Source organism: Zingiber officinale, chromosome 3B (assembly GCF_018446385.1).
Source record: "Zingiber officinale cultivar Zhangliang chromosome 3B, Zo_v1.1, whole genome shotgun sequence".
Taxonomy (NCBI): Eukaryota; Viridiplantae; Streptophyta; class Magnoliopsida; order Zingiberales; family Zingiberaceae; genus Zingiber; species Zingiber officinale.
The window spans coordinates 116,185,323-116,210,515 of NC_055991.1; the positions used below are offsets into that span (position 1 = coordinate 116,185,323).

The following is a 25,193-nucleotide window of genomic DNA, read 5'->3' on the forward strand; positions in this document are numbered from 1 at the left end:
TAATTTTTCTTATTTTGTTTTCTCTAAAACAACCCTCTATTTCGAACTTTTCACATTAAATGTTTTTGAAAAAAATCATCGACATAATACCGAGGACGAAATTGAGAAATATACGAGAATATAAGCTTTAAACTGAAACTTGGGGTACTTACCGCACGTGCCATTCCTCCTCACTCGTGCTCCGTCGCATACTCTTCGCTTTCGCATGGTTTGGGCTGAGAGGGCGGCGGCGACGACAACGGCGACGGCGACGGCGGTGTTGGAGATCGAATTAGATACCTAATTTCTTCTGTAGGAATAGGTTGCCTGCGTCTCACAACCGATGCCTCTTCTTTCGCTTGCGAATCCCTCGTCCCCAGCTGGCCACGAGATGCTCCTCTTAAGATCCGCCTCCGTTTTCCGCTCCGTCTCTCGCCGGATCTCGACCGTCCGCATGGCTGCGATCTCCACTTCCGGGGAGAAGGGTGCTTCGCCTGCTGGGCAAGTGCAGCTCCCGCCTAGCCCCCCTCCGGTTCAGGTGCGAATTCGATTTGCGATTTAGGTGTTTTTTTGTGGCCGGGCCATTGCTTAATGCCTGCGATTGTGCTTTCAAAGGTGAAGCCATTAGTCATTGATCGGGCTGTCTTTGTATAAAAATGTGCAAGAAATCGATGCTAGTAGTACTAATAGTTGGATTTGTACTGCTTAGTGTTTGTTGAGATAAAAACTAACAAAATTCTTAATTTTGGTCGGCAGCCTCACCTTCCACAAAGTTGAATCCACAATTATGCAAAGCCCCCAGTCATTTGTAATGCGTATAGCCATCGTCTGAGTGCCAGAGTCCTGCCATCTCTATTTCTTACTGCCTTCTATGCACAGCACGATAATGGTTTATCCTGAAATTTATCACCTGTCAAGTCTTTTTGAGCAACCTGGATACCTGATTAAGCCCAACATTTCATTTCAATGTCATGGAATGACATAGATTAATGGGAGAAGTTATATGTCAATTTGACCAACTGGAATCAAAGTAATTTAGAGACAATATGAGCAGGCTCTCTTATGGTATTCGAGAACTCTTACCACGTAAATATGATTCACTAATTTCTCCAAGGATCACATCACATAATTACAAACTTGAATATGCAATTTGGAAAATGGCTTTTGAATGATCTCTTCCATTTATGTGCTTTGGAATATTGATGGCGATGATATTTTAGTTTATATATAAGACAGGTCTAATTTCATCCAACTTTTCATTTTGTGATGCTATCTTTCGTTTTCATTTGAGTTTTAACTTGAGCGTTAATAACTTACACAATTAGGGAAGTTATAATAAACTTTCTTTTGTCATGAAAAAAACAACTTATTCAAACTCTGAAGTGATTTTTCATGACTATTTGAACTTCCATAATTGTATTCGCTTAGTGAAATAAATCGAATGTCAATTTTCAACCACAAAGTAATTTAATGGTTCTTTTGTAAATATTGTTTGTTTTAATGCAATTTTGTGTTTTGCATGTGTTGTTTTTCCTTGTTATTCCTGCTGTGGTGGTTGTTGTTGTGACATGCTGCATTCAAGTGAATTGGCATGAAATTTTTCTGCAGGTTGCCAAGCGGCTGGAAAACTTTAAGACCACTATCTTCACTCAAATGAGCTTGCTCGCAATTAAACATGGAGCAATAAACTTAGGCCAGGGCTTCCCTAACTTTGATGGACCAGAGTTTGTTAAAGAAGCTGCCATAGAGGCTATAAAGGAGGGAAAGAATCAATATGCAAGGGGATATGGTGTTCCTGAACTTAATTCTGCCATTGCTGAGAGGTTTAAGAAGGATACCGGGTTACAAGTCAATCCCGAGAAAGAAGTGACTGTGACATCAGGGTGCACTGAAGCAATTGCTGCAACCATTTTGGGTCTGATCAATCCTGGCGATGAAGTGGTACTCTTTGCCCCATTTTATGATTCTTACTTAGCTACGCTCTCTATGGCTGGTGCTGAAGTAAAGTCTGTCACACTTTGCCCTCCTGATTTCGCCGTTCCACTTGATGAGCTGAAATCTGTTGTCACAAAGAAAACACGCGCCATAATGATAAACACGCCACACAATCCTACTGGGAAAATGTTTAACCGAGAAGAACTGGAAGTGATTGCCTCTCTCTGCATAGAGAACGACATTTTAGTCTTCACTGATGAGGTTTACGACAAGCTGGCATTTGAAGCTGAGCATATCTCTATTGCATCTCTCCCAGGAATGTATGAGAGAACTGTGACTATGAACTCTCTGGGAAAAACATTCTCCTTGACTGGATGGAAAATTGGATGGGCAGTAGCGCCACCACACCTGACGTGGGGATTCAGGCAGGCACATTCATTCCTCACATTCTCCACATCAACTCCCATGCAGTGGGCAGCTTCAGTAGCTTTGAGGGCACCTGATACCTATTATGAGGAATTGAAGAGAGACTACTTGGCTAAGAAAGCAATACTTGTGGAGGGACTAAAAGCAGCAGGTTTCATCGTTTACCCATCGAGTGGGACATACTTTGTTATGGTGGATCATACCCCGTTTGGGTTCGAAAATGATATAACTTTCTGTGAGTACTTGATCACAGAGGTTGGAGTAGTGGCCATACCGACCAGTGTGTTCTACCTGAACCCTGAGGAAGGAAAGAGTTTAGTAAGATTTACCTTCTGCAAGGATGAACACACACTGAGGGCAGCGGTCGAGCGGATGAAGGAAAGGCTCCATAAGAGATGAGTAGCTTATGCTGTTCTTTCCATCATATGTTTTGCTCTCCAAATTCTAAGAAGATGAAGTTGGCATGGTAAGACTTAGTTATTTAGCTTTTCAAACAGTCGAATCTTTACAGCTTGATTTTGTATTTGATCCATGTTTTAGCTCCTGTTTTTGATACTTTTTAATGCCACTTTCTCATTGTTTAATCTCAAACATCTGAAACAAGTTCAAAATGTAGCAACAGGAGTTTTGGGTCTTCACTTTGAGTGTTGAGGTAGAACATAGGTATAGAAGGGGTTAAATGAAAGAGTCTAGCAGAGATTCGAAAGTATTTTACTGCATATTTGGTCGTGCAAAAACATTGAAATCGAAATAATTCCTAGTTTGGATGTCAATGGATTAAGCTTCCTCATTCAGGAGTAAAATGGATTTCATTATAGGTACATCCTTTGACTCGAGGATCGGAGGAGGGGTTTCTAGTGAAGGCCTGCCTCCCTTGGCTCTGTTGTTCGAGTACTTAGAATGAGGGTGGCCGATGACAATAATACTCCAGCATGAGTCCTAACTATTTTAAGAGAAATTATTATTGGTGTAATTTATACTAACAGTTTAACTCAATTTTTTATGAATGATAAATGAGTCAAGTTAGGTGTTTTGTAGTCTAATACATGTACCGAGCGTGCAGAGATTGACGTGTCTAGAGGATCTAATACCAGGCTAAAATCCAGCTAGGTTTGCGGGACTTGATAGTTGGTACGAAGACCAGATAGGTCAAAGGGTTGACCTGATATCTGGCAAGAAATCTAACTAGGTCTGCGGGGTCTGACAACTGGCAAAAGTCCAGTTGGATATGCGGACCTGACAACTTGCATGAAGACCTGGTGGGTCAAGAGGCTAGTTGATAGACTGCAAATTGGTAAGTGAACGTAAGTCACTGGAGGAGAGTGACCTAGTGAGGACGCCTCCCGATTGAGAGACAGTAGGTCTCGGTCCAGTTTAGGTTCATTTTGAATCCCTAAATTTAGACCTTGAGTAGTCTTGATTCTGGAAAGATATGAACTAATTATGACACTTATTATTATTACTGTACTAATTTTGTTTTGCAGGTTAGATGTTTTAATTTTGGACTAACACATTGTGTAGGGCAAAAGGAGCAAATAAGACCTCGGGTGAACAATGCCCGAGGTGCCTTCTAGGTAACGAAATGTACCTTCATACTATTCATGGAAGGTGTCTTCCGTAAGATAAAATTCAGACTTCGTCGTAGATAAGAACCGGGTTGTTCGGGATCGGATTTCTCAAGTTGGAGGCGCCTTCAAGGCTATGGAAGGCGCCTTTCACATCCTTTATAAGGGCACTTCGACCAAGGCTTCAATACAACGCAGTTTACAAGCTTCTACGCGTTCGATTGGTGTTCTGATTGCTCCGACGTTATGTTGCTACTTCAAAGAAGTCGTTCCGCTACCAAGCTACTTTTTCGAGTCATCTAATCATCTCCAATAGACCGATAGCAACACACGAACGTGTCCAGATTGTTGGTAATTTTAATTGTGTTGCAAACTTTCTTACCCTTATTTTTAAAGGGAAATGTAGATTGTTACACGATCCTTATCTTGTATTCAATTACCTTTTTCGATGATTTTAGAAGAGACATTTAATGGATCACTCATCTATAGGTCTGCGGGATCTGGATTTTAGAGAAGGAGTCACATAAAGTTCCGAATTAATTAAAATCAAATGAGTTTTCTGTGTGCTACTTTCTTAAATCTTTCGCTGTAATTTTATTTTTTTCACCCTGATTTAAATTTAATTAAGTAAATCCTTCAAATTCAAGGCACTCTAGTTGGCTGACCTGTTCAGCCGGAAAAAAATAATACTCAAGCCGGTACACAACTGTCGTCCTAAGCCCCTTAGAGTGCTTGACCTGTTTAGCCGCGAAAGTCACTCCCAATCGGGGGTACATAACCATTAGCCTAAATCACATCTTTCCTCATTAAGTTGCTTGAAGCATGTGGAAAGTATACAATTTGCACCAAAGAAGCTTTTCAAATGGACCAACACTTGATTGCAATGACCTAGCCCATCCTCGGTAGCTTTGCATCGCGCCCTTCCATCGCAAGCGCAACTGCAACGCTCATCGTCACTCCCATGAAGCAGATCAACATCGCGAATGTGAGCGCTGATTCATGACTGAATTGTATGATTACATCATAAACCCTAGGAAATCAAGTTTGCTTTTTTTGTTAGAGCCAATCAATCTCATAACCCTTCATGTGTTTCTTGTGCTTGATGCTTATATTTGATGCTTGACCAAATATCTTGGAGTAGAAGTCAGTGACTCAACTGTGAAGTATCAATTCTGAATTGAGCATCAATGTTTCATGAAAAAAAAAACAATTTATCATCATCAACTTGTAAGTCTAATTATCCCTGTCATATTAAATTTTAAATAGTATTTTATTATTCGATTATCTTTTAAAATGTCATGTTCAATATTGCTTATACTAATTAGCATATGTCCTTAGCTCCAAATTGGATGCCAATGAAAGTCTGAATAATTCTAAAAAATTAAAACAAAAAATGACTTTAAGATTAGATTTTTTTTTAAAAAAAACCATAAAAAATTTAGCTCTTAATCTAGAATGATCCACTAACGAAATCACAAAATGATTTTTTTTTATAAAAAAAAAGGAAAAAATAAGACATTGATATACTAGAAATTAGATTTAAAATCATATACATTTTTCTTAATCCAAAATTACAACCTATAGAAAGTATTTTGTTGAGCCAGGGTTGGTTCACCAATCACCAATGGGAGTCCAAAATGATTTTAAAATAAATAAATAAGACCTCAATTTATTAGATCTTTTAAAGTTAATATTTGAATTGTCCACAAATAATCAAGGCGAAGGCTAGTTTAATCCGAGCCGGATCTTTTGGTCCTTAATTTGTGGATCAGGAGATGGTCAACAGTATGAGGACCATTAATTTGGATAGAGCCCACCTTTAAATTGATAGGGTCCATCCAAATCAAGGGCCTACAATAATAAACCATTCCCTGGTCCATAAATTACGGATCAGGGGATCTGTCCTCAATTTAATCGGCTAGATATGATTTTTAAATCACATAAAATTTGTTCTTAAAAAATGAAGACATAAATAAAGATGATTTTAGCATATCAGTGATTTTTTTGGGAAATTTGTTTTAAAATTCTCATTCACAACTAAAACTTTACATGTAATATCCATATAAAAAAAATATTTTCACTCTCTACTCTCTTTAAAATTTTATTTACTTTAACTTCTTCAGGTAAACCTCTTTACTTAATTATCCATCATTTTTTAGGTATTAAAATGAGTTATAATTCCTTCTAAATTCAGTATATTTAAACTTGAATTGAGTATATTTTCTATTAAATTGAGTACGATTTATTTTCCGCTTAACATAATTTTTCTTAAATTTAACATCATTTAAAAAGAATTTAGTATATTTTTTTTATCAAAATTAATATCATTTAAAGAGAATCTAATATATCTTTATTTGCTTAACTCCCTACATACAAACATTATCTAATTGTCCCTCATTTTTCTATGTATAAAAAATTTAAAATAAGATATAATTTTTTCTAAATTTAGCATATTTAAATTTGAATCGAGTATAATTTTTATTAAATTGAGTACGACTTTTTCACAGTTTAATATAATTTCTCTAAAATGATGTACCAAATTGAACATCATATAAAGAAAATCTAATATATTTTCGATCCAATTATACATCATTTAAAAATCATATTCAATTTGATAGAATGAATGCTATATTCTAATTTAATATGCTGAATTTAGGAAAAAAAATATATCTTATTTTAAACTTTTTTATCTAAAAAAAAATGAGAGGTAATTAACTAAATTGAGATCCATTGGGGTTGATTAGGAGGTGAAAATAATTTTTTTTTACACCTTCTTTGCAGGTAAAGTCTAAGAGGAATGATTTTAAGACAATTTTCCCGATATTTTCTTAAGGACATATTTTAAAAAAAAACATCCTGTGCCAACGAAAGCCAAAATAAACTAAATAAAACAAAATTAAATACGCTTTCATTCGTCTAGGAAATATTCTTTAAATCACATTTAATGTTTAATTTGTTTTATTTTTTTTTCTAGGGGACGCGAGAAACAAAAACAAGAAAACGCCCACCGTGGGGCTCGAACCCACGACCACAAGGTTAAGAGCCTTGCGCTCTACCAACTGAGCTAGACGGGCTTATTAATAAAAATAAATACATATTTAATATATATTAAAATACTATTAGCAGGCTCTGAACGAAAACAAAAAAAGGTAAAAACGCCCACCGTGGGGCTCGAACCCACGACCACAAGGTTAAGAGCCTTGCGCTCTACCAACTGAGCTAGACGGGCTTGATGATAATGATCAATATATATTATATAAAGGAAAATAAAATTACCAGGCAAGATAGAAGGAATATATATAAAATGGTCAAAAACGCCCACCGTGGGGCTCGAACCCACGACCACAAGGTTAAGAGCCTTGCGCTCTACCAACTGAGCTAGACGGGCTAGTGTACAGGTCATTTTAAAATCCAAATTAATTTATAATAACACCATGCAAATAGATATCATCTCACCTGTCCGTTATTCTCAGCTTTGCTGATTCAGAGACGTGAGAAATCTCGTATCTGCTTTCATCCAATTGATCTCATTTTGAATCGGGATTATCTTTTCCTCTGCCGCTCTCCTTTACCAGAGAGGCTGTTTACTCCGACTTAATCTACAGAGAATGTAGTCACGGCAACTTCTTTAAAAGCTATTTGATCATGTCTCACTCAATTTTAACCTTGGCTACTTCCTTTAAGAGCTACTTGTCCGTCTCACTCATTTTGGGTACACTGACAGAAGCTTAAATCCAACAGGGAAACAGCATCAATCCCGTATTTCACTATCGTCCAACTTCCCACTGGCACCTATTTAAAACTTCAATTTAAATTAAAAAGAAAAAATTGGTTCGATTTCAATCCACAGAGTTTCTGTTTGGGTTTGGATTCGGTATAAACCAAACTGTGCCCACCATCCTCAAGAACAGTATAAATATACTACTCTTTAAGGTAAGGGTATAATCGAACCGAGTCAAACTCTCGAATGTTCAAGTTTAATTCGTTTATAATCGAGCCGAATTTGAACTATTCATATCTCACTAACTTATTTAAACTTTTATTGAATCTAAACAAACTTAGTAAATATAAATTATAAATTTAAATATTTATTAAAAAATAAACTATATATTTTAAAAAAATTATAATATTCTTATTAAAATTTATAACTTTATTCTAATAAATAAATTTAATATATTTATTGTGTAAAATTTATAAATTTAATATCAATATTATTATTTTTTTATTTAAAAATTTATTCATGAACTTAACAAACATATTCACAAACTAACGAGCCAAATATTATGAAACTTAAACTTGATTTGTTTATTATAATAAACCTCGTTAAATAAACTCAAACGAACTTTTATCGAATCAAACTTCAAATAGTTCATAAACGGCTTGATTTATTCATACCCTACTTTAAGGGAAATTCCTTGATTTTTATTAGTATTAAGGCTTCCAAGTTCCAACAACTTGACATAATCAACGATGAAGAAAGATTGATCATAGGTGACTGTTTCCGAGAGTTGAGACAATTCTATGCATGAAGAACAAGAGTTGGAAGAATCTATGCAAGTTGATTTAGGTAAGATCAGCTTCTCTACTTGAAACAAATTTTGCAAGGCAGGATTCAGTATTATAAGAGGAAAAAACAAGAAATGGCTAACATACAGAACATGTGGCTCCATGGCCTGGCAAAATGTGCTTCAGAAATGCTTCCGGCAGGGCCTGAGGCAGGGGAAGAACCAGGGAAAGTTTGTGTTGTTTGTGGTCTGGAAGAGCTTGGAATTCGACCGCCTGCTTCGGCCGGAGATGGTGACGGACCGAGGTAAGAACCATGCAGTGTTGTGGTCGGTGGAGGTATGACTGGTGGTAACTGATGTCCCCCTGAATGAGATTTTTATAACATGAATGTGTTAATCGGTGCTTTGGGAAACATGACTTCCCACATTGAGGATTAACTAGTTACCTGGACATTGTGGTTGAAGAGTAGTAGTCAACCTGCATTGGAGAATTAATGCCCCTTCTCTGTTGAGAAAGAAATATCGAAATAAAATGTAAAAAAAAACGACTACTTACGAAGTGAAAATGGAACCATTTACAAAACCACCGTAGTCGCACGACGTGACATTGCAACCAGAGTTCGTCTGCTGGGAGGTAAAATTTCCGATTATAAGATTGCTATTACCACATTGCATGCTCGAGCATGATACTGCTAGTGATGATGGTGTGCAGTACAAACTGCAAAATGTTTGGATGGTTTGAATGAAATAAAATGATCAAACAGAAGGGGAAATGAAGGGAAAGTCTTTGCTTACTTGAGATTTCCCGGCCCACAACTGCACTGAATACAGTGACCAGCAGTAATGGCGTAGCTACCATTTGCCACAAGCAAACCAGAATCGTTGGCAAACTGCTGAAATGTCGATGTACAAGCTATATCAAGGTAAGAAGAAACAACCAAGTTTAGCAGCACCATCAAGAAAAAAGTGATAAAGAGATGAGAGTACTGAAAATTATAATTGGGATCAAGAATGTCTTCAAATCTTTGAAAATGAAGGTGTTATGAAAGATGAACAGATATTACGGTGCCAAATGGACTTTTCAAATAAAAAACCAAGGAAAATCAATTTTGAAGTTTGATTTGGACAACGGCCTACTCTAGGTGAACAAACTGCAAAACAATTCAATGAAAAAGTAGGAGAAAGACGACTTGGAGCTTGTTTAGACATTGAGTGAGTAAAAGAGAGAAAAGAAACAAAGAAAGGATAGAAGAGCGCTGTGAAATAATTAATCTATACTAATGCTAACGATTCCTGGGAAAGAAAATAAATACGTTTCAAAAATAAAAAATATATATAATGAAAATGCAGGGGCTGGCTGGATAAACTCTATCTAATCCAACAAGGTTTAGCAACATGGAGAAAAAGTGATAAAGAGATGAGATTACTGAAAATTGTAATTGGGATCATGTAGTTAAGCCTTGGTTCAAGTGGTGAAAACAACAGATTAGCCTTTTTCTATTTTAGTGTTATATAAAGAGATTTTAATGGGTGGAGTAAGAATTTATTTTCTAAATACAAATTAGATGATTTACATATCGTTATATGAAATCACTCTTAGAAAATAACACCAAAAGACAAAATTGATGCAAAAGCATTGCTCCTGAACTCTAATGGGGGCATATTACTTGCTAAAACCCCAATGAGGTTATAAGTGAATTCAACCCCCATGTGCATTGATAAAATATTTTGTAAACCATACAAATGCAGCTCAAATTTTATGGCAATTGAATTAAAAAAAAGTTAAGAAAAAGTTAACCGATAATTTCAAATGAAATTTTAGTTTTGGAGGACAGAAGGTCTATGAGACAGTTGGTCATAACGCAAGTCTAGTGTATTAATTGTACACAATTTGCATACTCTAATCCTATGCCCTAAATACCTACCAAGAAAAGAAATTATTTGTTAAAGAAAGAACTCCTAAGAATCATAATTCCAAAACATAGAGATCGGATTATATTTGCCTTTTATCTTATTATAGAATTTATCCATTGTTTTCAAGGATTTTATCCTGAATTTTTAGCATGTCAATTCTGGTTTCTTCCTTATGCATTCCAATTAGAAACAAGGTAAATACTAGTGCTCGAATTATGTTGAGATTTTTATAATTTCAAGCAGGGCAGCAAGTTGGCATAATTGACAAAGTGTAAATCAAGTACCAGGCAGTGGAATTGCGAGAATATCGCCCGGGTGGATCGAAGGGTCCCCCATGGAGTTCACGTTCATGATGTCCGTCGCAGTGGTGGCGTAACGGGCGGCTATGGCGGCGACCGAGTCGCCCTTAAGGACGACGTAGGAGAGGTAGACGGCGGGGAGAAAGTTGTCGGTGGAGTTGAAGCAGACGCAGGGGAGCGGCACGACAAGGGTGCTTCCAGCGTCGAGGGCGGAGGGATCCTGGATGCCGTTAACATCCCGGATCTGGTCTACGGAGGTGAGTCCGGAGAAGACAGAGGCGACGACGGAGGCGAGGGTGTCGGCGGGGCGGAGGGTGTAGCGGGTGGAGACGGATCGGCGGATGCCGCCGGAGCAGGAGCAGGCGATGGGGACGCGGAGGAAGAGACCGGCGGGGAGGATGCGGTTGTCAACGTCGGGTAGGGAGAAGTCGATGGAGTTGGCGGCGAGAAGCGCGACGGTATCGACCTGGAAGAGGGCTGCGACCTCGGCGACCTTGAGGTCGGCGTAGAGGGAGTAGCCGAGGAGGGCGAGGCAGGAGTCTGAGGTAGAGCAGGGCTCGATGGTGGACTTAGCGATAGCCGATCCGTCGAGCAGAGCAAGGAGGGAGGAGATAAAAAAGAGGAGCAGAGACTTCTTCTCCATTCTTGGATTCTAGATTCTTCTTCGAAGGCAACTGGGCAAGTGTTATGCCGCAGAGAGAGACAGAGAGAGGAAGAGGAAGCGTTCGTAACGTTAGGATTCGAACCAACGGTCGAAAAAGAGAGAGAGAGATTGAGGGGGTGTAATCATGGGTATCGAATTCGATGATTTTTTTAGAGGAGGTTGGTGCCGGTGGGTGGGTGTCAGGCGTCGCTTAGTGAGTGGACTTAATATATATATTCTTATTATAAAGTTATAGGGTAAAAATTTAAATATTAAAATAAAAATTAAAAGCATGCCTACAAATCGAATGAGCGTTTCGAATTATGGCTGCTCTTAAAAAAAAACAAAATTCAAAAGAACACTTCCTTAAATATTTTTTCTCTAACGTATCTCTTATCTTAATGCGATTGTAGCATATAGACCATCAATTTTTCTATAAAATCTTTCAAATTTAAATCATCTATTTTTTTAATAAATTAAGATAATCATTTTTCATTACATATTATACTATATTAATTATCTTAAAATTTTATTATATTTATTTTTCTCTCTCTCAAACTAAGTGATATTTTCATCTTTATGAAATGCATTTCATTTACTAAATTTAAAGAAGTACTATTATTCATAAAATCTAAATTAGAGAATGAATAAGATACCATGTAAAAAAAATTATATAAAATATAAAATTTAAGATAAATTATGTGTTTAAGAAAATTGACGTGGAGACTCTCCATAGTTATCGAAATATTATTTCTTATTTTTAATATTATTGTAGTTGCTATGACTATTTGTTAACAGAAATATTATGTAATTAATATAATTATTTTCAAGTGATTTTGGTCCATTTAAAATAATTTTAATAAAATAATTTTAAATAAATTGATAAAGATATTTGTAATATAATAATGTTTATAGTTTAGAATCTAGGATTAAAGATTTTAAATATTTAAGATTTAGTTACAACTAATATAAACAAAATTAATCATTTCATTTTAATTAAAATTACTGATCACAAACACTATTATATCAAAATATTTTTATCAACTTAATTAAAATTACTTGAACTTTATTAAAATTGCTTTCAATTAGTTAAATTTACTTTAAAATAGTTGTATCAACTATTTAGATAGCAGCTGTTGTATAGTTAAATCTTAAATCCTACATAAATCTTAAATCTTAAATCTTAAAATAAAAAACTCTAAATATTATTATATGAAAAATACTATTTAACAACTTAGTAAAAAAAATAAACTTTATCAAAATCGCTTCAAATAAATTAGAAACACTTTAAAACAGTTATATTGCTTAATAGCTTTTACATGTTGATGCGGCCCAAGTGAACTTAGTCAGATGGTCGCCCAACCATGACTCTGCACTTTAGACCAATGCCCTCTACGAAAATAGAATTTCATCAAGCCCTGACCTCCTCTCCCTGTGTGACCATAGTGGCTCCGGGATGATGGTCGAGGAGACTCTTTCTGAACTTAACCTCCTACAACCTTTGGCGCAAAAGAGACCCCTGCCTATTAGGAAAATGGCATCAAGCTAATGATCGGACAACGCTAGGAGTATGAACCAATGGTTATTGCCCCTAGTGTAACGTCCCGCTTATGCATTTGGCCAGCGGACGATGCTTTGCCCATGCAGTCATCCACATGATCCGCTTAGGGCTTTGAGTCGTGGTACTGGTCTATGTGAACCTCTTACCTTCGAGGCTATATAAGATTTCGTGAAGGTAAGTAGAGGTATGATTTTCTTCTCTCATGCAATGACAACTCTCTTTGTCTTCTTCAAGCTCTTTCACTCTCTTGTGCATATACACGAGCCTCACACTTCATCCCCTCATTGACTTGACAAGGGGGCATGTTGGCAATGCTGGTCCCCGCCTTACAAGCTTTGATTCATAAGTTACTAGGAGCGGCCCCATTGAAGAACCGATATAATTGACCGTAGTTTCAAAGGAAAATGAGGAACCCAAATGAGTGAAGGAGAACACCATCACATATTATAGCAACTAGTCATAGCTACTATAATAGCGCTAGATGTAATGAACAATGTCTAGGATTATAGGCACATGGGAGTAGGGGTGTCAAAAATGAACCCGACCCGACGACCCAACTCGAGTCGACCCGAAAAAAGTCAGGTTCGGGTTGGGCATTTTCGAGTTCGAGTTGAAGGGTTGGAGAGTTAAAAAATTTCGGGTTGGGTCGGGTCGAGTTCGGGTTGACCCGGGTTGACTTAAATATAGAGTTTGTGGGTTTTTTGGGGTTAAATCACATTTTATTTTAAAAATTTAGATGTTTTTATGTATATTAATATCATGTTTGTATGATAATGATGGAGTATTGAGATAAAAGTGAAGAATTATAGAAAAAATAGCCCAAAAAAATCATTTTGAATCGAATTTTCGAGTTATATGGGTCGGGTTCGGGTTGATCGGATTGGTCGGTGATCCGGCGATAAGGCCAGGGGGCCCTCATGGGCAAAGGGTCAACGACACGTAGGAGTCAAGAGTCAGAAGGGCCAGGTTAGCCGGCCGAACGGGTCAAACGGGTCCGAGCGGAATCAAAGATAACCCGATGGGGAGTCGGGTTTCCGACGCTCATGGTGAACAAGGTCGCTAGGGCGAGCGGGTGGCCCGCTCAGCCGAGACATAAAGCAGCAATGTGAAGGAATAGTCTCAGCCGAGCACACGACCAGGAATATCCCGAGCGGACCAGTACCTGCGTCTGGTCGACGTGATGGGACTGCCGAGCGACTGGACGCTCGACGTGGGGAGAGAAGAGACAAAAGGACAAAGGAACATTCTCTGACAACAAGCATATTCGAAGAACAAGCCATGCACAGAAGCCCATGACGGAAGGTTCTACTGTCCCATCAGAGAGGTGCTCGGACTGTAGCGGTATGGTGTCAGGCAAGCTCATCTGGCAAGCCCATACTGAGGTATGGTGAGAGGACACGTGTATGCCTCGGTATGTGTGCACAAGCCTCCTCACAGCTCTATATAAGGGTCCTCATACTTCGTCGGAGGTACGCACAACACAATCTTCGATCCTTGGAGCCACCTTCTTGTTTTCCCCTTGCCTGACTTGAGCGTCGGAGGGTCGTCGCCGGGAACCCCTTCCCGGCTCGACTTCTTTGTAGGTTCGCCGGAGCTCTATACGGTCAGTCAGAGAGCCACGTCATCGGCTTGGAGAGCGCTACGTGCCCAACGTCCATCGATTCAGCGTTCGGACAGGATCAAATTGGCGCCGTCTGTGGAAACGCTCTTGTATCCGATCAGAAGCAATGGACGAAGCTGGACGACCGCACTCGGTGATGCTCTCCACAGAGGAGCTCGACGCTCTGATCGAGACAAGAGCAGCTAAGCTTGTGGAACAAAAACAGAAGGCACAAGCCGAGCGGATGGAGCAACAAGCGACGTCCGCATCGGGAGGCCGAGCGAAATCACCCGCTGCCACGGTTCCGTTTCATCGGGCCCTATTCCGTACGCCTCCTGAAGCCGCAGCAGTCAATCGTGATCGAGGATCTTCATCAGACGAAGTGCCAATACGAGACAACAGAAAAGGCAAGGCCCCCCGAGCGGACACCTCCCCCGAGCGGATCAACCGTCAATTCTCGGAGGTCATCTTGCAGGACCCTCTGCCAAAGCACTATGTGCCCCCGGCGATCGGTGAATACAATGAAACCACCGACCCGGACGATTACCTAGGTAAGTTCAACAACACAACCACCCTTCATCAATACACAGATGGAGTAAAGTGTCGAGTGTTCCTTACCACCCTCTCGGGATCGGCGCAACGGTGGTTTCGAAGGCTGCCAGACGGATCCATCACAAGTTTCAAGAACTTCCACACGGCCTTCCTCCACCACTTTGCAAGCAGTCGGCATTATCAGAAGACCAGTGTCAGCCTATTCGCCATTAAGCAGGAGCCCAGGGAGCCGCTCAGAGCGTACATCCAAAGGTTCAACCGAGTAGCCATTGATATTCCAACGGCCACCTCAGAAACGATGATGAATGCGTTCACGCAGGGCCTCGTGGACGGTGACTTCTTCCGTTCGCTCATTCGGAAGCCGCCCTGAGACTACGATCATATGTTGCACCGGGCCAACGAATACATCAATGTGGAGGAAGCCCAGGCGGCCCGACGAAAAGAAGTTTCAACTGAGCGGTCAACCCCTGCCGAGTGGAAGCCTCACACTGCTCATCAACTGCCCAGAGGACCGCGAGCTGAAGCAGCCCGCCCACAACAATAGGCAAGATCCCACGTCATTCAAGAAGTATCTGCCGAGCGGCCCAAACCAAAAAAGAAGGTATGGACCCCAATGTTTTTCTTATTCCACCGGACGGACACGCATAATACAAGAGATTGTCGGAGTCTTCCCCTGATCGCCCACCCCGTGCCCCGGGGTGGCCACCGTCGATCACCATCATCCGATAGGAGACAACGACATCATGAGGCCGATCGGCGGATACCCGACAGGCGACAGCATCAGTCTCCCGAACGACATTACCCTCAAAGGCACGAGGACAATCCCCGGGTGTCTAGGGAGCGGCCTAGGCCGTCCGCTCGGGAAGAAGAAAACAGAAGTAACACTTCCCGAGGCGAAATCAACATCATTGCTGGCGGGCCGACCGGAGGCGACTCCAACAGAGCAAGGAAGGCGAGCGTCAGGCAGCTTCAGATCCATGCGGTCGGCTGCAGCCAAGAACGGGCGAGCGGTCCCGAAATCAGTTTCGGGCCCAGAGACTTGGAAGGAGTCGAAGTGCCACATGACGACGCTCTCCTCATCAAAGCGGTAATAGCTAACTATACTATTCACCGTGTTTTCATCGATACAGGAAGCTCGGTCAATATTATATTCAAGAAGGCCTTCGACCAACTGCAAATAGATCGAGCCGAGCTGCTGCCCATGACAACCCCCTTCTACGGGTTTACGGGTAATGAAGTTCTGCCGGTCGGACAAGTCCGACTGGCTATTTCGCTAGGAGAGGAGCCGCTCAGAAGGACAAGGACTGCCAACTTCGTCGTGGTCGACTCTCCTTCAGCATACAACATCATCTTGGGGCGACCGGCGCTCAGCGAGTTCCGAGCAGCCGTCTCCACCTTCCACCAGAAAATCAAGTTCCCGGTGGAGGATAAAGTAGGAGAAGTACGAGGAGACCAGCTGGCGGCTCGGTGATGCTACATCGAGATGGTCCGAGCAGAAGCTAACTCCGCTCGGAAAACGCCACGGATCGAGGTGAACGCCATAATCGAAAAACCACCCTCTTTGGTTTATGAAGAAAAAGAGGAAGTGCAGATTCACCCGACCCGACCGGAAGCAACCACTTTCATCGCGGCTGATCCGACGGTAAGAACAGGGGACCCCCGTTCTGAGGAGTCAACACCACGTGGAAGTCAAAGTGCCAGGTGGTCGATAGTAGGGGGATGAACCGACCGGACACTCGAGAAAAGGTTGGATCAATAGGCCGACCGGATAAGGGTTGGCCGACCGGCCGACCGACCGGTGTCCAACTAATAGCAAAAGGTGCCCCGGAGGGAGTCGGGGCTCCGGCGCTCATGGAATAGGATCGTAGGGCCGAGCGGAGGGCAAGCTCGGCCGAAGACATAAGGTAGCATACTGCTAACAGTCTCCACAAAGCACATTACCGAGAATCTCCCAAGTATATCACTATATATGTCCGGTCAGACGTAAGGCGGAGGCTGGCCGGCCGGACGCCCGGCAGGGAGTAAGGGGAAAAGGACAGGGGGCATCTTTTTCTGACAGTGGGCATGTTCTACGTTCAGGCCATACTCAAGATCCTATGACAGAAGGATCCGCTGTCCCATCAGAGACGTGCTCAAACTGTAGCAGTATGGTGTCAGGTAAGCTCCTCTGACAAGCCCACAATACGGTATGGGGAAGGACACGTGTACACCTCGGTATGTGTACACTCGCTTCTCCACAGCCCTATATAAAGGCCCTCACCCTTCGCCTGAGGTACGCGTTCTTGGATTTTGGGAGCCACTTCTTCGTTGTTCGCTTACCTGACTTGAGCGTCGGAGGGTCGTCGCCGGGAACCCCTTCCCGGCCCGACTTCTGTGCAGGATCACCGGAGGTCCGTGCGGACAGTCAGGAGATCTACGTCAGCCGTTAGAGAGCGCCACGTTCCCAGCGTCCGTTGATTCAGCTTTCGGACAGGATCAATTTGGCGCCGTCTATGGGAACGCTCCTGCATCCGATCGGAAGCAATGGACGAAGCTGGACGACAACACTCAGTGATGCTCTCCACAGAGGAGCTCGATGCTTTGATTAAAACAAGAGCCGCCAAACTTATGGAACAGAGACAAAAGTCACAAGCCGAGCGGGCGGAGCAGCAAGCAACATCAGCATCAGGCGGCCGAGCGGAAGCACCGCAGGCCACAGTTGCATTCCATCAGACCCTATTCCTCACTCCTGAAGCCGCAGCAACTAATCGTGATCGAGGATCTTCTTCGGATGAAATGCCAAGACGAGACAACAAAAAAGGGAAAGTCCCCCGAGCGGACGCCTCTCCCGAGTGGATCAATCGTCAATTTTCAGAGGCTATTCTACGAGACCCCCTGCCCAAGCATTATGTGCCTCCAGCGATCAGTGAATACAACGGAACCATCGATCCGGATGATCATTTAGGTAAGTTCGACAACATGGCTACTCTTCATCAGTACACAGACGGGGTGAAGTGTCGAGTTTTTCTTACCACCCTCTCGGGATCGGCTCAACGGTGGTTTTGGAGGTTGCCGGACGGATCTATCTCAAGTTTCAAGGACTTCCGAACGGCCTTCCTTCACCACTTTGCTAGCAGTCGGCGCTATCAGAAGACTAGTGTTAGTCTGTTCGCCATCAAACAAGAAGCCCACAAATCGCTTCGAGCCTATATCCAGCGGTTCAACAAGGTAGCTATGGATATCCCTACGGCCACCTCGGAAACCATGATGAACGCCTTCACACAAGGCCTTGTGGACGGGGACTTCTTCCGCTCGCTCATTCGGAAGCCGCCCCGAGACTACGACGATATGCTACACCGGGCCAACGAATACATCAACGTGGAGGAAGCCCAAGCGGCCCGAAGAAAAGAAACTCCGACCGAGCAGGCTCCCCCCCCGAACGGAAGCCGCACACCGCTCATCAGCCGCCGAGAGGACCGAGGGCCGAAGCAATCCGCTCCCCCCATGCTAGGACCCACGTCCAAGAAGTAGCAGCCGAGCGGCCCAAGCCAAAAAAGAAGTGGACCCCCATGTTCTGCTCATTCCACCGGACGGACACGCACAACACCAGAGATTGTCGGAGTCTTCCCTTGATCGCTCATCCCGTTCCCCGGGGTGGCGGCCGCCGATCTCCATCATCCGACAGGCGACAGAGAACTCACGGAGCCGATCGGACTATATCTGACCGCCAGCAAAGACAAACCCCCGAACGACAGCGTACTCCTAGGCGTGAAGACAATCCTCGGATATCTAGGGAGCGGTCCCGACCATCCGCTCGGGAAGAAGAGAATAGAAACAACACTTCCCGAGGTGAAATCAACATTATTGCTGGCGGGCCGACCGGAGGCGACTCTAACCGAGCAAGGAAGGCGAGCGTCCGGCAGCTCCAGATCCATGCGGTCGGCTGCAGCCAGGAACGGGCAAGCGGACCTGAAATCAGTTTCGGGCCCAGGGACTTGGAAGGAGTTGAAGTTCCCCACGAAGACGCTCTTCTCATTAAAGCAGTAATAGCCAATTACACTATACACCGCGTTTTTATTGACACAGGAAGCTCGGTCAACATCATGTTTAAAAAGTCCTTCGAGCAACTACAAATTGACCGAGCCGAGCTGCTGCCCATGACAACCCCCCTTTACGGGTTTACGGGCAATGAAGTTCAGCCGGTCGGACAAATCCGGCTGGCCATATTGCTGGTAGAGGAGCCACTCAGAAGGACGCGGACTGCAAACTTTGTCATCGTGGATTCTCCGTCGGCGTACAATGTCATATTGGGACGACCGACTCTAAGTGAATTCCGAGCAGCCGTCTCCACCAGAAAATCAAGTTCCTAGTAGAAGACAAGGTGGGAGAAGTACGAGGAGATCAACTGGCAGCTCGGCGATGCTACGTCGAGATGGTCCGAGCTGAAGCCAATGCCGCTCGGAAGGCGCCACGAATCGAGGTGAACGCTATAACTGAAAAACCTCCCTCTTTGGTATATGAAGAAAAAGAGGAAGTGCAGATTCACCCGACCCGATCGGAGGCCACAACGTTCATTGCGGCCGATCTGGAGGCCAACCAGAAAGAGGAAGTGATCAAATGCCTCCAGAGAAACCGTGATGTCTTCGTCTGGTCGACACATGAGCTGCCCGGAATTTCACCGAGTATAGCGCAGCATGAGCTACACGTCCGACCGGACACTCGGCCGGTGAAGCGGAGAAAGAGGGACTTCAGCGCCGAACGGAATGCAATCATCCGATCGGAGGTCGAGAAACTCTTGGAGGCCGGCCACATATGCGAGGTCCAGTTCCCTAGCTGGCTGGCGAACGTGGTACTAGTCTCCAAGCCGGGCAATAAATGGAGAGTGTGCATCGATTTCCGGGACCTTAACAAGGCATGCCCAAAAGATTTTTATCCTCTGCCCCGAATCGATTAACTGGTGGATTCTACGGCCAGCTGCGAGTTGATATGCATGCTCGACGCATATCAAGGCTATCATCAAGTGCCGCTCGCCCGAGAAGATCAAGAAAAAGTCAGCTTCGTTACAGCCGACGGCACCTATTGCTATAATGTGATGCCGTTCGGACTAAAGAACGTGGGAGCCACTTATCAACGATTGATGAACAAAGTGTTCAAAGAGAAGATCGGGTGAAATCTGGAAGTATACGTGGACGACATTCTCATCAAGTCCGTCCGAGCGGCCGATCTCTTTGAAGACATGGAAGAGACTTTCAGAACGTTGAGGAGGTATGGAGTTAAGCTCAACCCCCAGAAATGTCTGTTCGAAGCCAAGGGCGGGCGTTTCTTGGGATACATAGTGACTGAGCGGGGGCATCGAAGCAAATCCCAGCAAAGTGAAAGCATTACAAGATATGCCGCCCCCAAGAAATTTGAGGGAAGTGCAGCGCTTGACCGGTCGGATAACCGCTTTGTCCAGATTCATCTCCAAGACTGCCGACCGGAGCTTACCTTTTTTCAAAATCTTGCGCAAAGCCACTAAGTTTCACTGGGACGAAGAATGCGATCGGGCGTTTGATGATCTGAAGGCATACTTGAACTCTCTGCCTGTGCTAGCCAAGCCAACTACAGGTGAGCCACTTTGTATCTACTTATCTTCAACCGAGCAAGCAGTCGGCTCGGCACTAGTTAGGGCGAGCGGAGAAGAGCCTGTATATTTTCTGAGCCATATTTTAAAAGATGCTGAATCACGCTACAATGGGCTCAAGAAGCTGGCTTTCGCTTTGGTCCTCGCCGCTCGGCGCCTCCGTCCCTATTTCTTGGCTCACACTATCATTGTCCGGACGAACAGCCCATTGGGAAGAGTGCTGCTGAATCCAGAAGCGTCCGGGCGGCTCATCAAATGGACAACGGAGTTGAGCGAATTCGACATCCAGTACCAGCCCCGATCGGCGATAAAGGCTCAGTCCTTGGCAGATTTTATCACCGAAGTGCAAAGGCCAGAGCCCGAAGCCATGTGAAAGATATTTGTGGACGGATCATCCACCCGGCTCGGTAGCGGGATTGACGTACTATTGCTCTCTCCACAATAAGAAAAGATGCACTTATCCGTCCGGCTAGATTATAGAGCTACAAATAACGAAGCAGAGTATGAGGCCCTTATAGCCGGCTTACAGGCCGCCCGGCATGTGGGAGCCGGACGGGTGACGTTGCATTCAGACTCTCAGTTGGCCGCTCAGCAGCTTGCCGACACCTTTGAAATTAACAATGCTCGGCTCAAACTCTATGCGGAAGCCTTTGAAAAGCTTAAAGCCAATTTCAGAGAAGTCATTGTCCAGAAGATACCCCGAGCGGAAAACCAAGCGGCCGATGAGTTAGCCAAACTCGCAAGTTCAATAACGCCGATCGCCATCCAGCAGCCAGTTGAACAAGTATCTTTGGTGGCGCACGTCGACCGGATGGAGGGCCTCACGTTTCCGAGCGACTGGAGGACACCCATCATGGAATTTCTCCGCTCGGGGGTTTCACCGTCCGATCGGGATGAAGCCCAGCAATTAAGGAGGAGAGTCGGTCGGTTCACGCTTATTGGAGACCAACTTTACAAGAAGACTTTCTCCCGCCCGCTGTTGAAATGCGTGAGCTCGGAAGACACGGCGTACATCCTCCAAGAAGTGCATCAAGGATCGTGCGGGGGGCATCCAGGCGGACGATCGCTGGCTAAGAAGATCCTGCTGGCCGGATACTTTTGGCCAACGCTGCAAGCAGACGCCGCTCGGACCGTGGCGACGTGCCTTTCTTGCCAGAAGTACCATAACTTCTGAAGGACCGTTGGGCCGGCTAGAAGGGGGGTTGAATAGCCCTGAATAAAACACAACCCTTTCTCGGCAATTAAGCTAACACTTGAAAAATAGATTAAGCAGAAAATAAGGCATAAAAACGAGGCACCGGATTTGACTTGGTTACAACTGGGGAGGTTGTTAATCCAAGGAAGATGGTTGCACTAAGAACTCCTTCAGGCGGAGAAGCCTCGTTTACAGCAGTGTAGGCACAAAAAGAAAGAAGCTAATCAAAGCAATGGAAGCACACAAGTGTTGTTACAATTTCTGAATGGATGAAAAGCTTCTGGACCAATGCTATATTTATAGCCTTGGTCGGGGCGCCTGGAAGGGGTTCCGGGCGCCCTGGGGGGATAAAATTTATCCCCCAACAGTTGGATCGAGTCAAAGCTCGATCCTGTGAAAAAGTCACTTCCGGGCGCCCGGAAGGGTTCCGGGCGCCCCGGAGCCAAAAGTCAACTGGGTTGACTTTTGGTCCGTGCTCTCTTCTCCGGTTCAGCTCGCCTCTAGTCTGGGTCTTTCTGCTCCGGCTCCGCTTTGCTTGGGTGATCTCTGACATCCGGAATAGGGCTCACCCGAACCCAACTTCCGGTCTTCTCGAGCGGGCTTCCCTCCGGCTTCTCGTCCCTCGGAATCGCCACGTGTTTCCTTCTCGTCCGCCGGCGTACTCATCCGCAGTCTTCGTCCCTTGGACGCACCGCGTGCTGTCCTTCTCGCTAGCTGCGTCTCTTGCTCCCCGAGCAATCTTCCGCTCCGGCTTTCGTCCCTCGGAACCACTGCACGCTTCCTTCTTGTCCACCGATGTACTCTTCCGCAGCATCTCGTCCCTCGGACTGCCGTCCTTCTCGCTAGCTGCGTCTTCCGCTCGACTACCTGTGTTCCTAAGCTCCTGCACACTTAGACACAAGGTTAAAACAAACAGGACCTACCTTAACTTGTTGATCACACCAAAACAACCTTGGGGTTCCAACAATCTCCCCCTTTTTGGTGTGATCAACCCAAGTTAAGATAGGGTTAAAATAGACATAAAATAGAATTAACTTAAATTGCAATTTAAGTACAAAAGATAGAAAAAATTAAATCTATCTACCTCCCCCTAGACTTATACTTTCCCTTCTCCCCCTTTGATCACAAAAAAAAATGGGGTTCCAAGAAAAATAACCTAAGGGTTAAAGACTTAGAAAAAATATTTCTTGAAAAGTTTTAAGTTTTTAAGAAATTTTAAAAAAAAATTCTAAGTTTCAGAGAAAAAAACTTAGGAGAAAATGATTTGACAATTTTTCTAATAAAAAATCCTAAGTAACAAAATTAAAAAAATTCTAACTTGAATTTTTGAGAATTTTTAAGCACATTTTTTTAAAGCAAATGACTTAGGCAATTAAAAAAAAAATCTAAGTAAGTAAATTTCAAAATTGAAATAAAATGTTTTGAATAACCTTTTTAAAGCACTAATTAATGCTTCATTAGTAAGTTAATTAAACATTTATTTCAATATTTTGGCTTCCAGGTCGTGGCGAGGCACTAGGCCTTCTTGGTTATTGGAGCAACAACCACTTCCTTGACAAAGCCTCATAAAGAAACTCTTTGTTTAATTTTCTCACTTAAAGCGCTAATTTTAATTTTAAAATTTAGTTTAAGCATGATTTAAGAACCCAATATAGGTTCCAACCTACTGGATTAATCAAAAAAATTTTGTGGACATTTTTTCTTGAAATGTTCCTAATTTGTCCCGGGTGATATTTAAAGTACCAATTTAAATTATTAAATCTTCTAACATTGGTTTTAGATGAACATGTATAATTTTTTAAGTTATCTATTTGAATTTTCAAATTTTGATTTTCTAATTCCAATTTTTCATTTTTTTAATTTTAATTTATCTAATTCTTCTAAGGGACAAGACTTAGCTAGAATTACTTTTAAATTTTTATTTTCACTTTCTAATTTGCAGCAGTCTTTTGTTAAAAGTTTAACAAACTTAAACATTTTATCGGGAGGAAGAGATCGTACCTGACTTACCTTTTCGATCTCGTTGTCCGTTTCTCCCCCTGAACTGCTGCTTTCTTCCGACGTGTCTCCCTCTTCATCGATGCTCTCGATGCTCATTTCAGAAGAGCTTGAATCGCAGTCGTCGTCTTGATGACTCGCCATCAGTGCGAGCCCGGAGAATGCTTCGACTTCCGATTCGGACGACGTATCGTCCCACGTCGCCTTCAGGGCCTTTCTTTTCTGGATAGGCTTCTTACCCTTCTCCTTGTCTTTGTTCTTCAGCTTGGGGCAGTTGTCCTTGACGTGCCCTTCTTCGTCGCAGTGGTAGCAGCGGATCGTCCTTTTCTTCTTCCCCTGCGGATGGTTAGTAGATCTAGATTTACAAAGTTTCTTGAATCTTCTTTCCATCATTACCATTTCCTCGTCGTCGAGAGAGGATTCCGACTCAGGTTCGTCTCTCGAAGCTTTGAGGGCGACGCTGTTCTTGGGCTCCTTCATTCCTGCACATCTTGACTCATGGACTTCAAATGTTGAAAAAAATTCTTCTAATGAAATTTTTTCTAAGTCCTTAGAAATGTAAAAAGCATCTACTAGTGATGCCCATTTTGAATTTCTCGGAATGAATTTAACGCGTACCTAAGCGAATCTCGGTTACTTACCTTTTCTCTGAGATTCGTGAGTCCGGTGATGATTTCTTTTATTCTTGAGTGCAGATGTGCAACTGTCTCGTCTTCCCCAAGTCGCAGGCTGGTGAGCTGATTGCGAAGCAGATCTCTTCTAGCGAGCTTGGCTTCGAACTTCCCTTCGTGCAGCTCAAGGAACTTCTCCCAAAGTTCCTTTGCGGAGTTGTATTTACCGATCCTGTTGACTTCTTGAGGCGGAAGAACGCTTAGCAGATGGTACTCTGCTTTGCCGTTCGCCACGAAGTCGGTCTGCTCCTTTTTTGTCCATTTATCTATTTCCTTGTCCTCTGGAGCTTCAAAGCCAAATTTCATTGTTAAAAATAATTCAATATCTATTGTAAGAAATACCTACATCAGTTTTTTCTAGGTAGTGAAGTCCCCTTCATATTTCGGTGGGTTGATGCTTGGTCCGGCCATCGCGTTGCTTCGTTCGGCGGTTAGTCCTCCTGAAGCGCCTCGGCTCTGATACCACTTGAAGGACCGTTGGGCCGGCTAGAAGGGGGGTTGAATAGCTCTGAATAAAACACAACCCTTTCTTGGCAATTAAGCTAACACTTGAAAAATAGATTAAGCAGAAAATAAGGCATAAAAACGAGGCACCGGATTTGACTTGGTTACAACCGGGGAGGTTGTTAATCCAAGGAAGATGGTTGCACTAAGAACTCCTTCAGGCGGAGAAGCCTCGTTTACAGCAGTGTAGGCACAAAAAGAAAGAAGCTAATCAAAGCAATGGAAGCACACAAGTGTTGTTACA

General features: G+C 43.2%; 2 protein-coding genes and 3 non-coding genes across 12 annotated transcripts; 1 reads left to right on the forward strand and 4 right to left on the reverse strand.

The window, feature by feature from the left end:
- The first annotated feature begins 163 nt into the window (after window positions 1–163).
- LOC121967377 (probable N-succinyldiaminopimelate aminotransferase DapC) lies at window positions 164–4,387 on the forward strand. 8 transcript variants are annotated; one of them, XR_006107738.1, is made up of 4 exons: window positions 164–517; window positions 1,588–2,806; window positions 3,825–3,914; window positions 3,986–4,387. XR_006107738.1 is itself a non-coding variant. In XM_042517545.1 (2 exons), the coding sequence occupies exons 1-2, from the start codon at window positions 323–325 to the stop codon at window positions 2,737–2,739; spliced, it is 1,347 nt and encodes a 448-aa protein (XP_042373479.1). In that variant the 5' UTR covers window positions 164–322; the 3' UTR covers window positions 2,740–4,387. The 8 variants fall into 8 exon arrangements, 1 of the variants encoding a protein (XP_042373479.1); XR_006107739.1 differs by having other exon boundaries at window positions 3,862–3,914; XR_006107740.1 differs by having other exon boundaries at window positions 3,862–3,914; window positions 3,991–4,387.
- A 2,519-nt stretch (window positions 4,388–6,906) lies between these two features.
- TRNAK-CUU lies at window positions 6,907–6,979 on the reverse strand. Its single transcript has one exon. It is a non-coding gene; the product is annotated as a tRNA-Lys (tRNA).
- Window positions 6,980–7,061: 82 nt separating this feature from the next.
- Window positions 7,062–7,134, reverse strand: TRNAK-CUU. Its single transcript has one exon. It is a non-coding gene; the product is annotated as a tRNA-Lys (tRNA).
- Window positions 7,135–7,220: 86 nt separating this feature from the next.
- On the reverse strand, window positions 7,221–7,293 carry TRNAK-CUU. The gene has a single exon. It is a non-coding gene; the product is annotated as a tRNA-Lys (tRNA).
- A 1,073-nt stretch (window positions 7,294–8,366) lies between these two features.
- On the reverse strand, window positions 8,367–11,373 carry LOC121967378 (lysM domain-containing GPI-anchored protein LYP6-like). The gene is made up of 5 exons (XM_042517546.1): window positions 10,609–11,373; window positions 9,206–9,323; window positions 8,967–9,128; window positions 8,857–8,888; window positions 8,367–8,774 (listed from the first exon to the last, which is right to left on the reverse strand). The coding sequence occupies exons 1-5, from the start codon at window positions 11,264–11,266 to the stop codon at window positions 8,524–8,526; spliced, it is 1,221 nt and encodes a 406-aa protein (XP_042373480.1). The 5' UTR covers window positions 11,267–11,373; the 3' UTR covers window positions 8,367–8,523.
- Between the last annotated feature and the right edge of the window lie 13,820 nt (window positions 11,374–25,193).